The 13,865-nt window shown below is 38.9% G+C and overlaps 1 protein-coding gene across 7 annotated transcripts in view; it reads left to right on the plus strand.

Annotated features, from left to right (window-relative positions):
- Positions 1–302: 302 nt before the first annotated feature.
- ELAVL2 (ELAV like RNA binding protein 2) overlaps positions 303–13,865 on the plus strand; it is a gene marked incomplete at both ends in the record, with an annotated part of 56,839 nt that continues 43,276 nt past the window's right edge. For 2 of the 7 annotated variants that reach the window (XM_082012838.1, XM_082012839.1), the window contains 2 exons: positions 318–389; positions 2,774–3,014. In XM_082012838.1, the coding sequence (XP_081868964.1) occupies positions 318–389; positions 2,774–3,014 (313 nt within the window). Of the gene's footprint in view, positions 415–2,773; positions 3,015–13,865 lie in introns of all 7 variants that reach the window. The other 5 variants (XM_082012836.1, XM_082012837.1, XM_082012840.1 and 2 more) reach the window with 4 other exon arrangements.

Genomic DNA, 13,865 nt, shown 5'->3' on the forward strand with positions numbered 1-13,865 from the left:
GTATAGCTCCTTTTAGGCATGGTGTGGTTCTGGAGGTAGTTTCCAGGGAAGATGCAGGGGTAACTAGACTGCATTATCTTTTAAATCTTCTTAAAAATAACCATCTTATTTCGTGTAAGAAAAAATAACTTTAGAACTGAATTTGGAAAGATTAGATTGGAATTGCCTCAAATCCAATTAAGCCACACTGTATGGACGTGCTGGGAATATAAATGCAATTACTGTAAATTTGTACAAACTGATTTGTTTCATTATCTTGCTAATCTAACATACGGTACTTTTTGTGTCCATATTGCAGACGGCAACTCCAAACTAACATGGCAGTCAGACTGTGTGATGTGGCTTCTCTGCTTAGAAGTGGTTCGTGGGCAGCAGAGCCTTGGACTGGGGTCTGTGGGACTTTTCTTAAATTCTGTAGGCTACTTTTTTACATGTTAATAGTGCTGAGGCCATACCAAACTCTTCAATCTCCCATTTGGAATGCTAACTCTCTTCTATGTTCTGTTATAGGCTGTAGGTTGTGTCCCTATTCTGTGAGAGCCTAGAGTGCACTGGCAGACCATGACAACTTTTTCTATAATGTGGTGATCTCCTGTAGAAATTATACTGCAGTGGCTTGCCTTTCTTCTAATGTTAATTAGATTTTAGCACTAATTCGAAATACCTGGTGGATAATTGAAGAGTAGTATTGTACTAAAATGGTTTTGGTATGGTCTGAATACTAAATTGCAGTAACTTTAAAAGCCTGTATACTGTGTGTTTCTGATTACTATTTTAAAAGTATATTTGTAAGTCTTATTCTAAGAAATTGTTTGAAAACTGTAAACTTATCTCTTTAAATATTTTCCATCCAGAAAAATAGTTTAACTGCTGAAGTGCTTTGTGTTTCATGAACAGTTACATTCAACCTATCAATGGAATATGCGTTATTTGTAAAACGTATTAGTATCACTTTATTCAGAGCAGATGGTTCTATAGCTGAGAAATGCTGTAATTTCAGCACACACAGGCTACTGCAGCTGTTCACTTGAATGTTGGCTTAGGATCTCATTCTTGCCACCTGAACGTGAAAATAAATGTGTGATTGTTTGTCCTTTCTAAATCCTGCTAATTTTGATCAATGAACACTTTAAATTTAGAGAAAAAGAGGGGGGGAAAAAGAATCCTAGAGAGCCTTAGAGCACAGCATTTGTGGCTGCTAGTTCTGCAAGATGATATACTAGGTTTTTTTGAAGAGTCATTTTTAATTGGGATCATCTACTTTCTCAGCTTTTCATCAGTGCCAGGACCAGGTTACCCCTTGGAGTTTGTCACAAGGAAAGAAAATGCAGTTCCAGTTGTAACTCCTCAGGAAACCTAGATCACATTTAATATAAAAATGTTCTTAATTGATCCATCTTTCCTTTTTTGTGTTGTGTTGAAGTAACCTCTTGGAAGATACTTCTGTAGGTTGAACATAGAAATGTGTGCCCAGGAATGTCTGTATTACAGTTTAAGACACTCAACTTACACTGTCTCATGTTTTTAGGAAATGCAGATCTGCAGTCCCTGAGTACAGTTGACCTAATCAACTGTTTGGGTATGCATTGATTGCATATGCTCCTTTGAACAGGACAGTTAGGACAGATGACCTCCAGAGGTCCTGACATTATACTGTGATTTTTACAATAGGCTTTTTTGTGGGAGAACTCCTAGAAATTTAAGTATGAGGTTGCATTTTAGTGATTGCTGAATTTTTTTAGTGAAACTTCTGGATGAGTTTCTTCTGTGTTGAAATGTTTTATTACTGGAGAATTAACTTACAGAATTTTCTATTGGACGTTGTCCTATATAGTTGGTCTCAAACAGGGTATGCTGCCATTAAAAATGCACTGTGTTTACCAGCTATTACCATTCAGTGACTGACTGAGATGGCAGATGCCTTTTGTACATGTGGTAGCTTGTGGGCAAGTACTGACACTTCTCAAAACGATTGCTGACTATCTGCCAGTCATACAGTCAGTTACTTTGAGGTGGAACACAATAGTTCCTGGAGTGGTGATTGCTCCCTGATTTTGATGTCTAAAAGTAAACAAAATTAAAGTATCAACTTTAACTATTTCCAGAGTACAGGGGATGGAAGAAGTGAGAACCGGGAATTGTCAGTTTAATCAAATAAAAGCATTTAGGAACCTATTTCAAACCTGTGGTGACAGAAGGTTGACCTAGAGGTTATCAAGGAAGAGTTTGTTTTTCATCCCAGCACATTCATATATCTCTAAGTATCTCTTTAAATTGCTAATCTGCTCTCTGCGATCGCTTATGAGAAGTAGGCTCAGGACACAGTTAACACTCACCTCTTGAAAATAACTGAATACTATCACTTTAAAATCTACGTTTCAGATCATTTCAGTTATCAGTTGTAAGTTAATAGAACTGATAACCCTTGCAACAGGTCAGTTCTGCTTGGTAACTTCTATACTAGAAAGGCTGTGATGCCCTTAAGTGAAGGGAATGGGGGAGGACAGAAAGTAAGCTTTGAGTGTTGACTTCATTAAGAGAGCTCCTAGCAGATTTTAGTGACCACTTTATTTGCCTGTAAATTTTCAAGTATTGCCTTGATGAACAGTTAAAATCCTTCTGTATTGGTGGGTTTTTTTCGCATATAGAGGTAGTATATGGCCCTGGCAGTACCACTTGGGTATAGTGACAGGTCTTTCAGATTCTTGTCCACACTTTCCTAGTAAATGGTGAAATATGAATTTTGACGGTTCTTGTTTTCTGTGTCTTTCAGCAGGTAATTGCTGCCATGGAAACCCAACTGTCTAATGGACCAACTTGCAATAACACAGCCCATGGCTCAGCCACCATAAACAATTGCTCATCACCAGTTGACTCTGGGAACACAGAAGACAGCAAGACCAATTTAATAGTCAACTACCTTCCACAGAACATGACACAAGAGGAGCTGAAGAGTCTGTTTGGCAGCATTGGTGAGATAGAATCCTGCAAGCTTGTCAGGGACAAAATAACAGGTATGTTGGTTTGGGGGCTTTGTGCATCTTTTCATTTTCCAAGCAGTGACCTGTCAGATGGTGTTTTGCAGTTCTCTTAAATCATGGAATAAAGGCGGAAGAAACCAATGCTGATGTTGCTAGTCAGAAGGAACTTAGGTTCATTATTACCTAGATTCTACACACCAAAATGAAGTGTCTATATTTGCATTTCATCCAGGTTTGTGTGAGTACTGTAAATGCGAACAGGGCATTGAAATCTTCGGAGCTGTAGAGTCTTTTGGAAAGAAGATCCAAGTGTGGAAAAGCAGGTGTTTATATAATGTTTACTTGAGTTCAGCTCCATTGGAGTCATGACTTCATGAGTCTAAGTTGATGCAAAACTTCCTTTTTCAGGGATGCAGGTAAACCTTGTACCTTTGGAAAATGGTGGACTTCATTCGTTCAGCCTTGTAGGTAAAGCTGCTTTAGCATTGCAGCACTTGAGCAGTTTCTTTAGCATGCACACTTGAATCAGTATGTGCTGTTTTGAGAGCGTATGAACTGCAGTGTGATGTATTCTGTTAGTATGTTATTGTAGCAACTGCTGATGCACAGATTACATGTATTTACAGCAGTTGTTGAAATTTGAAAGAACTACCAGATTGATGCCTACACTTTAAAACAAGAATGAAAGTATAGTTGACAAAGTTCAGTTTGCCTCATTTCCGTTTTTCAACTCTAAGCACTCTCAAATTGAAAAACATTGATGTACGACTTATGTCAACATTTCATTAGTTTTGTTCAGAAATGCTGACTTTAGTACTTTATTTTCTAGCCTTTTGTTGTTGTTGCAGAATCCTCAAATATCAAGCTTTCAGGAACATATTTTATGTTCTTGGTTGCAACTCTTCAGTGTGCTGGTTAGTTTCTGTGTGCTTAAAACTACACCTCTTCAAGGCTGCATGTTCTCTATGCTTTGGTTTAAGGGATGGAAGTCAATACTTTTCTATTGCGAAAAGGTAGTGGCAGAACACAGATATTTTTCTCACATTAAATAAACTTTTTTGTGACTCTGTTCCCTGAGCAGCAACAGTGGGAAGACAAAAGCTTTAGTTGACACAGATTGCTTGTGGCTTCAGCCACTACTGTACATATGTACCTATTTGTGTTGACGGCTTGGGTATGCTGGAGAGATGTGTTCCCCAGCTGTGTACATCAATAGTGGAGGACAAGGCCTAAAAACCTTCAGGCAGCTCTGGCACCAGCCCCAGGACTTGTCTTTGGTATGCAGTGCATGCTTTTTTCTCTTGCCTTGATGACATATTTGTACCTCTAGCATGGCTGAAAGAAGTTATGCCACCTTTTCCCACATTGATGTGGACACAATTGTATAATCGGTACAAGGATGATGCTTAAACAAGAATCTGGCAGCAAAAAGATACTAAGGGGAATATTTCCTGAGTGTTAGTTTATCTACGTCTGTACTTGCTGAGGGTTAGCAGAGTGACCTAATTTAGGGATCTCTTCTCCTAAATTTGACCATCTAGTCTGCTGCCCAGTAAGACTTACTTGAGCCAGAGCCTGTACCTTTTTTGAATAATAGTTTAGTTGCCAGTGCTCATACTTGAATTCTGCTAATACACAACTACTGAAAATACTGGTATGAGCTGAATAATGTCTGTATCTTTTGAGGATGCTTTTTTATGTCATCATTCTCTGCATGCTGGAGACAGTGTGTGTGACCATGTCTGACAGTTTTTTACTTGTCCATGGTATGTTAATAACATGTTACATATAATGGGATGTTTTTGGCATTGGTCACTCATGATGTCACTCATGATTATAGGTCTTAGCTACTCTAATAGTTTTATATATACAGTTTTTTGTCTCTATACAGTTTTTTTGTCAAACTATGCTTCTGTGTCCCCAGTCACAAGGTGGATTCTCAAGCCCTAGTTCTTGAACTTACTGCAGCTCAGCTCTATACAGCATCAGTCAGTTTTGTACTTGACTTCAAGTGCATTACAAAGCAGAAATGAAAGAGAAGGCAAAATGTCCACACTCAGGCCTACAGAGGTGATACTGTACTTCTGAGGCTGCAAGAATGTGATTTTATGTTTCTAAGTCTTGATCTTTTCTACTGACTATTCTACACAGTTTAATTTAAAAGCAAATTGCCCCAAAACAAGGGAATCCCACCTGAAGAGTATGACTTAAAAGATGACTGCCAGAACATAGACTTCTGTCTTGGTGAATTCACTAGACCATGCTTCATGTCTGTTCCTCATTTCAGTTAGTGATGGCTGACAAGTTACCCTCCCTGAGGTAGGGACCATTTAGTGGAACAAAAATGAGTCAAGCTAACTTGAAGCCCAACGCTGATCCTTTGGCTTCCTTCTTATTGAATAGTCTATGGTTCAGGTTGGTGCCTTTGAATGAAGGTTGATTTGCGTCCCTTTTGGATCTGAACAACCAGCACTTCCCATGGCAGCAGGTGGCTTGCTCTTAAGACGTTAGGTAGTGGAATGGTTAAATCTGTAAAGTACCCTGCTTCAGCACGGTAGCCTTGGCTGCTGGAACCACTGCTTTTAATCCTTCTGAGCTGACCAAACCTCAAATCAATCTCTGCTCTTCATTGTGAAGGCACCTGAAGTGCTTGGGGGATACCAAAGAAACTAGATTGGGCTGATGCCACACCTTGCTGTCTTCAGCTGAAGACTGGTTCATGCAGAAAACAAGCCTGTCTGCTCTATAGGTAACAACTTAAGTGCTTCAAAACAAAGTCCTTTACTTAGCTGTTTCCTGACCCTTTGTTCCAGGAGTGGAAAGATATAACTGGTACTTGATCAGTTAGTGGGATGGCTATTTGAAGTGTTTATCTGTCTTGCAGATCTGAGTTCACATGTTTGGCATTCCTTATTAAAGTTGCTTAAGGATTACATGCTTCTCCCAATTAAGAGGCTGCTGCAGGCATACAGGCCTCGGGACCTTAATGATGGATGTGCAAATTGCTCACATCCTTAAATTGTATTTTACATGCTAGAAGCTCACATTGCTGCTTAGTGTCAAGACTCCTTGCCAAGGAATGGAATGGAGCAAGACTTAATTGCAGACCTTGCTAGAAGGTGTGATGTGTTCTGTATAGCATAAAGTGATGCCTAGGAAGGATCCTGAATTTAAACTACATTCTTAGTAGGTGGGAACTCTAGGGTTGGAACTATTGGAGATACAGTTGGTGCCTCTCATTTATCCAAGAGCAGCTTCTCAGCTTTGAGGCATACTTAGAGCTGCCAGGAAAAACATAGCATCAGTTTTGTTCCAAGAGGTTTTAGTGCAAATGAGATTGAGAAATGTGTTTGATCTTACAACTCCTTTGCAGCAATACTTCAATTTAAATTGCCTGGAGCAAGACTACCTTGTGTTTGTGGATGCTGGGGAGACAATGCTGTAGTTCCAGTCCAGTTCTTACTAATTTTCATGTTTCCCCCCCGAGTTCTTGAAAAGCAAATTTTCTTGTTCTTTCCACAATTCCAAACAGGTATTGTTACCAGGTTTCTGTGAAGGAAGAGATTTGGCATGCATTTCAGAATTATGTTGGTTTAATTGCTGTGTTAAAATAGTAATCTTTTGTGATTGAATGAACTGTCATGAGTACTAGATACTTGGTGAATATCTTTAATTGATGAGAAGTTTAGGGGAGCATAGGAATTGAAATGCATTTATACAAGCTAAACTGCAAATGAGAATTGAGGGGCAAAGCTTTGGTCAGCCTTTGACTGTCTAATTGAGGCTGGCTCATATCAGTATTCGATGCATCCTCTGGCTACTTCAGGAGGTGGAACTTCATTTATGACATGCTGGAACTGAGAGCTGTTTGCCAAGCAGTTAAGACAGCTGCAGTATAGAAATGCTAATAAGTTTCATAGTATCTGCATGGGTGAATGAAATGAGCCATGCAGGTGAACCACTTCTCAGCAGTGAAATGCTATGTGATGAAGAAAACAAGAAGTTCTAACCTGTCTGTCCATATTAGCAGGCAGTGTCAGAAGCCCAGGCCATACCCCACTGATATGATCCACTATTTAAGATACAAAGAAGCCTGCTATATACTGGATCAGCAATGCCACATGTTGAAATTCAGAGGGATCAAGGATGGCTACTGCTGTCTTGACCCAAATACTTGTCAGAATATCCTGTGAATTTGAACCAAATTATCTCCCATGCTGTTTAATATTCAGTCTGGTCACATCTGTAACACTGGAGTGCATTTAAGACTGCCATTTTAGCAGTGCCCCAATTCCTTGAAGCTGTCTGCACACCTTAGGACTGGGATGAGTTGAGCTTGAGGGCCTCCCTGCTTCTGGAAAACCTATTGGAGGGAACAGAGACAGCCTGCAGCTCACTTTTTAATTCTATGTGAGCAGTCTGAAGCCCTGTTCCTTAAAGGGCTGTTGTAGTAGTTTCAGTAATGCTTTTACCATTGACTGGAATTTGCTAAAACGACTTCTCAATTGTTTCAACCAATGGTTGTAGTTCCTTGCAGTGTACTGTCAACATAAAGTTTGTGTCCCTTACTGATTTTCGTAAGGGTTTAGATGTGGGGGAGGTAGAGAAGAAAGATGAATTGCAGAAGGTTCCTGCTGGTATCTCCAAGCATGCAGTTCATGGACAAAACTTGCTTTTGTGGCAACGTAGGTAGCTAAAGTGAAAATTACTTGCTCAGCTAATGGAAAAACACTGAAAGTGCTCTCAGCAAGAATTAAAATAGCTGATTGTTCTGTTGTTCTACTAAAGGTAGAGAAATTAAACCTTCATACTAATGAAGATTTTTAAAGGGTGCTGAACAAGAGTCTCCATGTGAGAATCCCATCAACAAGAGCAGCATGTGAGAAGTGGGGCATGAATGTCACTTATCTTCACTTGCTAAACCAGAGAATGTCTGGAATGAGTCATTGTGCCCAGATATTTTAAAGTTTCTGTTAACTCTTACATGCTTTTGACTAATGCAGATGTACGTATATACAAGGTACAAAACTACTACATGAACCAATTATAGTTGTACAATATGTGGGAGACCCTGGTCTCAACAAAGCAGCATAACTGAATTCTTACCAGCTGCTCTAGTTAGTGGTTTAATTTAGTTTAAGTGCTTTTACATATTTGAAAGCAGCAGATAACATTTTACTTAATGTTAAGCATGTATAATTATAAAAATTAAACTAAAAATACTTTAAATGTAAGGGAAGAGGGTAAAATGGGATGAAGTCTAGTTACCAAACTTCCCCTGTTCAAGTATGTAAAAACACAAGCTTTCTGCTTGTGCAAGACAGATGGATTTAGCAGCTCTTGACATAATGCAAGGGACTGTAGTAGCTACCACTTAAAAATGAACCTTAGTATGGAAAACTGCATTTTCTAGACCTACCTTTCTGAAACTTGATTTAGGTAAAAATGGCAATGGTGTCCTTACAAAAAAAGACTGTTCAATGCTCACTGTCTTTAGTGCCAATTCAGTTGTACATGTGGAAGATAAATGCCTAGTTTTCATGTTGTGGAATAATCTCCATGGTTTCATGCCTTTGCTTCTTTGTCATTTACCCAGGGGTACTTAAGGAGTTGTTAACTAAACTCAAACTGTGGAATTCCAACTCTTATTTTGGAGAGCAGCTGAAATCAGATATCATAAATTTGGGAGAATTTCTTAGTTTTCTTGGCTTCAAAGTTCCTGTACTGTTCTCCTATTATTATTATAATATGCTCAAAATTCACAACTTGGTTTCTGTGAAGGAAAGTTTCTTGATAGGGCAGTTTTTCTTGTCGTCTTGACAAAGTGTGTTTGAACTGCTAATAATGCATAGATGTAGACTTTGTTTATGGTTTAGCATGCCTGCTTTTACTACCTAGAAAATGAGGCAGGATGTGTTTAGAGATCTAACCTGGAACAGTATTTCACATTCATAGATGTGTATAGCTGTGAAGCCATGGTAATAGACTCTTCCATTTATTACCAGGAGCCAGGTGCTCCCCACCTGAAGGTTTCTTTTTGCATTGCTTCCTGCTGTCAAACTTCCTTCAAAACCTGAAGACAAAGAGAAAGTCTACTACAGGACATTCTTGCTGATCACTGTTATGTGGGCCTGTTTTTCAAACTTCATCCAACTGCCTTGCTGTGAAGCTTACATGTTGGTTGAAAGCCTGATCCTATTGCACACCTTTTTTTCCAGAAATCTGTTTCAGTTTGGCCTGTGGCTGGTAACTGTCTTGTCACATTGCAGTGGGGTTTCTTTTATCCTCAACATTACAGGCTCTCAGAGTGAAATTCTTCAAGTTTTATGTGACTCCTAAAAAATTTTTTAGACTTACAATCTAGAAATAGTAGTGTGATGGACAGGCATGTAGTGAAAGGGTTGCGTTTCCTTCTCCTTATGTTGTGTCAACTTTAGTCTTGTGGAAATGGGCATATCTGTCTTGTTTAATTGCGCATATTTCATCTTGCCTTCTGCAGATACTAACTTCTCAAATACGTCAAGTATTGTCCCATTACTGCTTTGCACATAGTGCAGATGCAAAATGCAGCATGTAACTCAGTAGGTGTCTAGAACTACAGTTCTAGAAAAATTGCCTAGAAGTTCAATACTTCCAGAAAATTGATGTGGATGTAATCAGTATATTTGCAGTTAAAGTTTGTACAGAAATAGTTTTTAGTTGTTAATACTGAAATTTCTCATGCGTATTCTCTGTTTTCATTGAAGAACCATGGTAATAAATACAAAGGATTTTAGGCTGGTCACAGAAAAAATGTATGGAGTTGAATATGATGTCATTAGAGTTGAGCTCATGTTGTTAACAGCAGTAATAGTTCTAGTAATATTGATCATAATTCAGTATGCAATGTATATGTATACAGTCAGTGCAATGTTAGGGACTCTGCTGTCAATTCCTTGGTTGTAGAGTACTCTCATATGGTGTGGAGTCTGAGGAAACACCTGGTGACAATGCTGAACTGTAGTCTGCCCAAAACCTGATGGTATGAGATGGAGGAGGATTCTTCTGTCTGTGAGGTGGGTGCTCTGTCTCAGCAGAGCATGGGTAAAACACTGGTCTCTTCGTAATAGCTCCTATGCTTGTTGTGGCTTCTACAGCAATCTTCAGGTAATCAAGGCTGGAAATGTTACCTGTTGCCAGTGCTAAGTTCCTAATTTTTTTTTCTGTATGTGAACTTTTAGAGTGATGTCATTGTTCAGCTGAGCCTAGCCTGGCAATTTCTTTCAAGTCTCTTTTCTGTTGCATTAAACAGTGTTAATTAGCTTACTCTTCAACTCTAAATCTTTTACTTGCCTTAATGCAAGACTAATTCTAGGGCATCTAAACTAACATTACAGGAATATGGGAAGAAAGTATGGTCATATACTTAATGCCTTAATTGGAGATTCTAGACTTGTTGCTGCCTTGAAGTATGTGGACATGAGGTAGGAGACCAAACTAGGCAAGTCGTTTTTCCTTTTTTTCATGTCCCAGAGGAAGGACGAGGAAACAAATAGTATAGCATATCTGTGGAGTGGCATAGTCTGCAAAGTGACTATTCATTTACCATGTAGAATGTGTTAAACATGCCCATGATAAGAAAATGAAAATTTTGAGGATGGTAGGGCAGTGAGTAGCTGGAATTCCAGGTATCTGCTTATATAGCACAAGTGCCTGATACAAGGCACAAGGGGGGGCCATGTGAATGAACAGACAACTACAACTTTACCATTTTCCAAAAGAGGTTTGCTATTTTTGTGAAACTCCCCAGCTCTTTTTCCTTCTCAGCCTTTATTCCCAATGTGCATGATGTTTGCAGTCCTATACCACTCTAATCCATCAGATGTTTCTGCAAGGTTTTCAGTGCGCTTGTGGTGGGAGAGTAGAGTAATTTGGCAGCTGAAGGAGGAGCTAGCTAAAGCTGGATGCGCTTTTGTGGTGTCAAGTCTGTGAGGCGGGGGTTCTTGCTAGCTGCTGCTTAGTGGTGTGCTGAGATAAGGAATGAGTTCTGGAAGCCTGACAGTTTCTGACTGGGGCAGAGATGTGGGCAAAAGGTATTGCCTGGCAAACAATCTTGCCAGCAGGATGACTTCTGCAAACTTTGACTACAATGTGAAATTAAGAATAAAAACCCAGTGGGATTGGAGGCAAATTTATATTTATATATGGTGTTTGACCTCTTTTCTGGAGCAACTTAAGACCTTGAAGCATAGATTTTTCTAGGGGTGGGTGTGAAGGGGAGGATTGTTTTTAACATCAGCTTTTTACTTTTCGAGATAGTCCATGTTTTGAACTCTGCAGCTGTTAAAATGCAGTCTCTGATGTGGCCTGGGGCCTTGGTGTGTTGTGGCATGAAGGTAATAAAGTAGTTTTGAACTTTGTGTGCTTGTTGGAAGAAAGTGCAACAGCAGAGTGTTGGCCTACTTACTGGTGGTTGTGGTAGTGTCCTGTTTGCACTACAGGAATAATCCTGAAAGCTCAAACGACCCTCGTGTGTGGATCCAGAGCACTATTAATAGGGACTTGTGTTAAGCCTGTTAATACTGTATCGTATAGTTACTCTTCTCTGATTCTGCGTATTGGTATTTAATGTTAGTGAACAGGACTTAGCGGCATTTACTGGGCTTTGTCATCGTAAACTGTGTAATTTATTGCACTTCATGTCTCCTGGAAATGAGTCATGCAAGCAGGTGATGTTAACCAGGATAGCACTTGGTTGTCTTTGCAGTTCCATGTACTTGTTTTTCACTCTTTTGCTGACACTGTTTTGACCTTTCAGAAGTTTATAGGCTTTGTTTTTAAATAAAAAGGTAGCAAAAAAAACATTTGACTAAACCTGCATAGTCTGTTCCAGGGATTCAATTAAGTTGCCTGGTTAGTGAGTTCTTACTACTGACACTGGAAACAAGCTGTGTTTAAAATGGTAAACAGTTTATTCATCCATATATTAACCTGAATTAATGAGCTAATCTCAATATATACAGCATAAGCAAGGACTTCACATTTTAAAACTGGAACTCTTTATAAGGCTAAATATGATTAGGGACCTCTCAGTGTAGTGAATCAGAACATTTTCATTAAATCACTCTGCAGCAAGCACTGTACTTTTTGATGGGAATTAATGCAATATACATTCTCTGATGGTTTTCTGCAGACCAAATTAAAAATCACTTTTGTCAGTGATTGTGGTAACTTAAAAGAAGCCTGTGAAAGTGTTGGGTCTTGCAAATTGGCACTGGTCCTCTAGTGATGTGGAATATCGTGTACTTCTAGCAGAGATAGTGTGCTTTGCTTCCTCCTTGGGACTCTGCAGGCTACCTGTTTGGCATGTTTTACCACTCCTTACTCCGCCATAGGTGCTTGTAGAGTATATGATTCTGTTAATGTCCTAGTGATCCTAGGCCAGCTGTTTGAATAAATGTTCACACACTAGTTTCCACTAGAATTAAGAGACCTTGAGTAATCTGAAGGTTTTTTATGGGCATCACTGTCTTTCAGGGTAACTGTGCTATGAGATTAGTGCAATATATTTATAATGAAGGTGTGTTTCAGTGAAGTCTACCTCAGTTTGGGTAGCAGTGTTACTGAGCTGCCCACCATAAAGCCCTTTCACTCTAAGGATGTCATGTGGCTTATAAGGACCTGGGTATCCCTACAGAAAGTGGGTACTTCCTCTCAGCCACCACAAGCAGAACGGTAACTAATAAAACTACAAGCTGCACATGGTCCTAACTGGTTCATGGTTGGTCCATTATGTATTGAAGCATTTAGTATATTGCATTGTAGAAGCAAGACCTTAAACATATGCAAGGAACTTTGTTTAGTTTCATGTATTTATATTTATTGTCCTATATAGAAGCACTTTATTTCTATATTTTATATTCTTTCATCATGGTAGACTTCAACTGGCAGTTGCTAAAATACAGTTTTGCCAGGCTGACATCATATTTCTTGGTGCACAAGAAAAGGAATTACTATTTTCTATGGATTTTTTGTCTTTCTGCAACATGCCAAGTGTAAGTAGGAGTAGGTAGAAAGTTGTAGAAGGCAACATAAAAAATTGCAAGCCTCTGGTTTTAGTGACATAATACTTTAATCCACGTGTAAAGGGAAAAGAACTGACACAAATACAGCTCAGATCCTGCATTTATTTTGATTCCTTTAATTTTCATAAATCCATCAACTCCCAGAGTTATCAAAGACAGCCATGTTATCTTCAAGCTTTCCACACTATTGACTAGTTGTTTCAGTAACCTTGTTTTTATCTTTTTCTTATTTGAGACATTTGGTAGAACTGGCTGAAACAGGAGACTTGTAGTCTGAATTCTTTGTCTTCTGAGTTTCTGGAGCTACTGAAGATAAAAATGGATTCTTTTCCTCCTGGTCTTTCTGGTACCTGTGGCTTCAGGCATGTTAAGCCACAGCCCTTTTTGAAATGTATTTGAAGCCTGATGTTGCTGCACAATAGTTAGGAAGTCTTACATCTTAGCAAGATACATTGATTATTCCCGCCCCCACCTTTTTTTTTTTCCCCAAATAAAAAGAACCGTGTTCCTGTAGAAATTACTTTGGAGACATACTTCAGATTAAAGTAATGAAAATGTCAGCTTTTCTCTGCATATTCTTTTCCTATGTGTATTTACCAACTACAATGAGAAATGGCTTGTTTTCTACTACTTGACATTGCAGATTAGTAGTTGTTCTTGTTTGTTAATCACATCTATTAAAACTGAAAGAAGTATATTCCCCTTTGACATACTTGCAAGGACGTATTTTTTTGAGCTGACAGTTAACACTTAGGCTAGGGAGAGAATTTATCTTTTGACAACAATTTATCATTTTGTCACTGTTTTTCAATTGTCAGTA

The sequence above is a fragment of the Phaethon aethereus genome (genome assembly GCF_964289735.1).
Source record: "Phaethon aethereus genome assembly, chromosome: Z".
In the NCBI taxonomy this organism is placed as follows: domain Eukaryota; kingdom Metazoa; phylum Chordata; class Aves; order Phaethontiformes; family Phaethontidae; genus Phaethon; species Phaethon aethereus.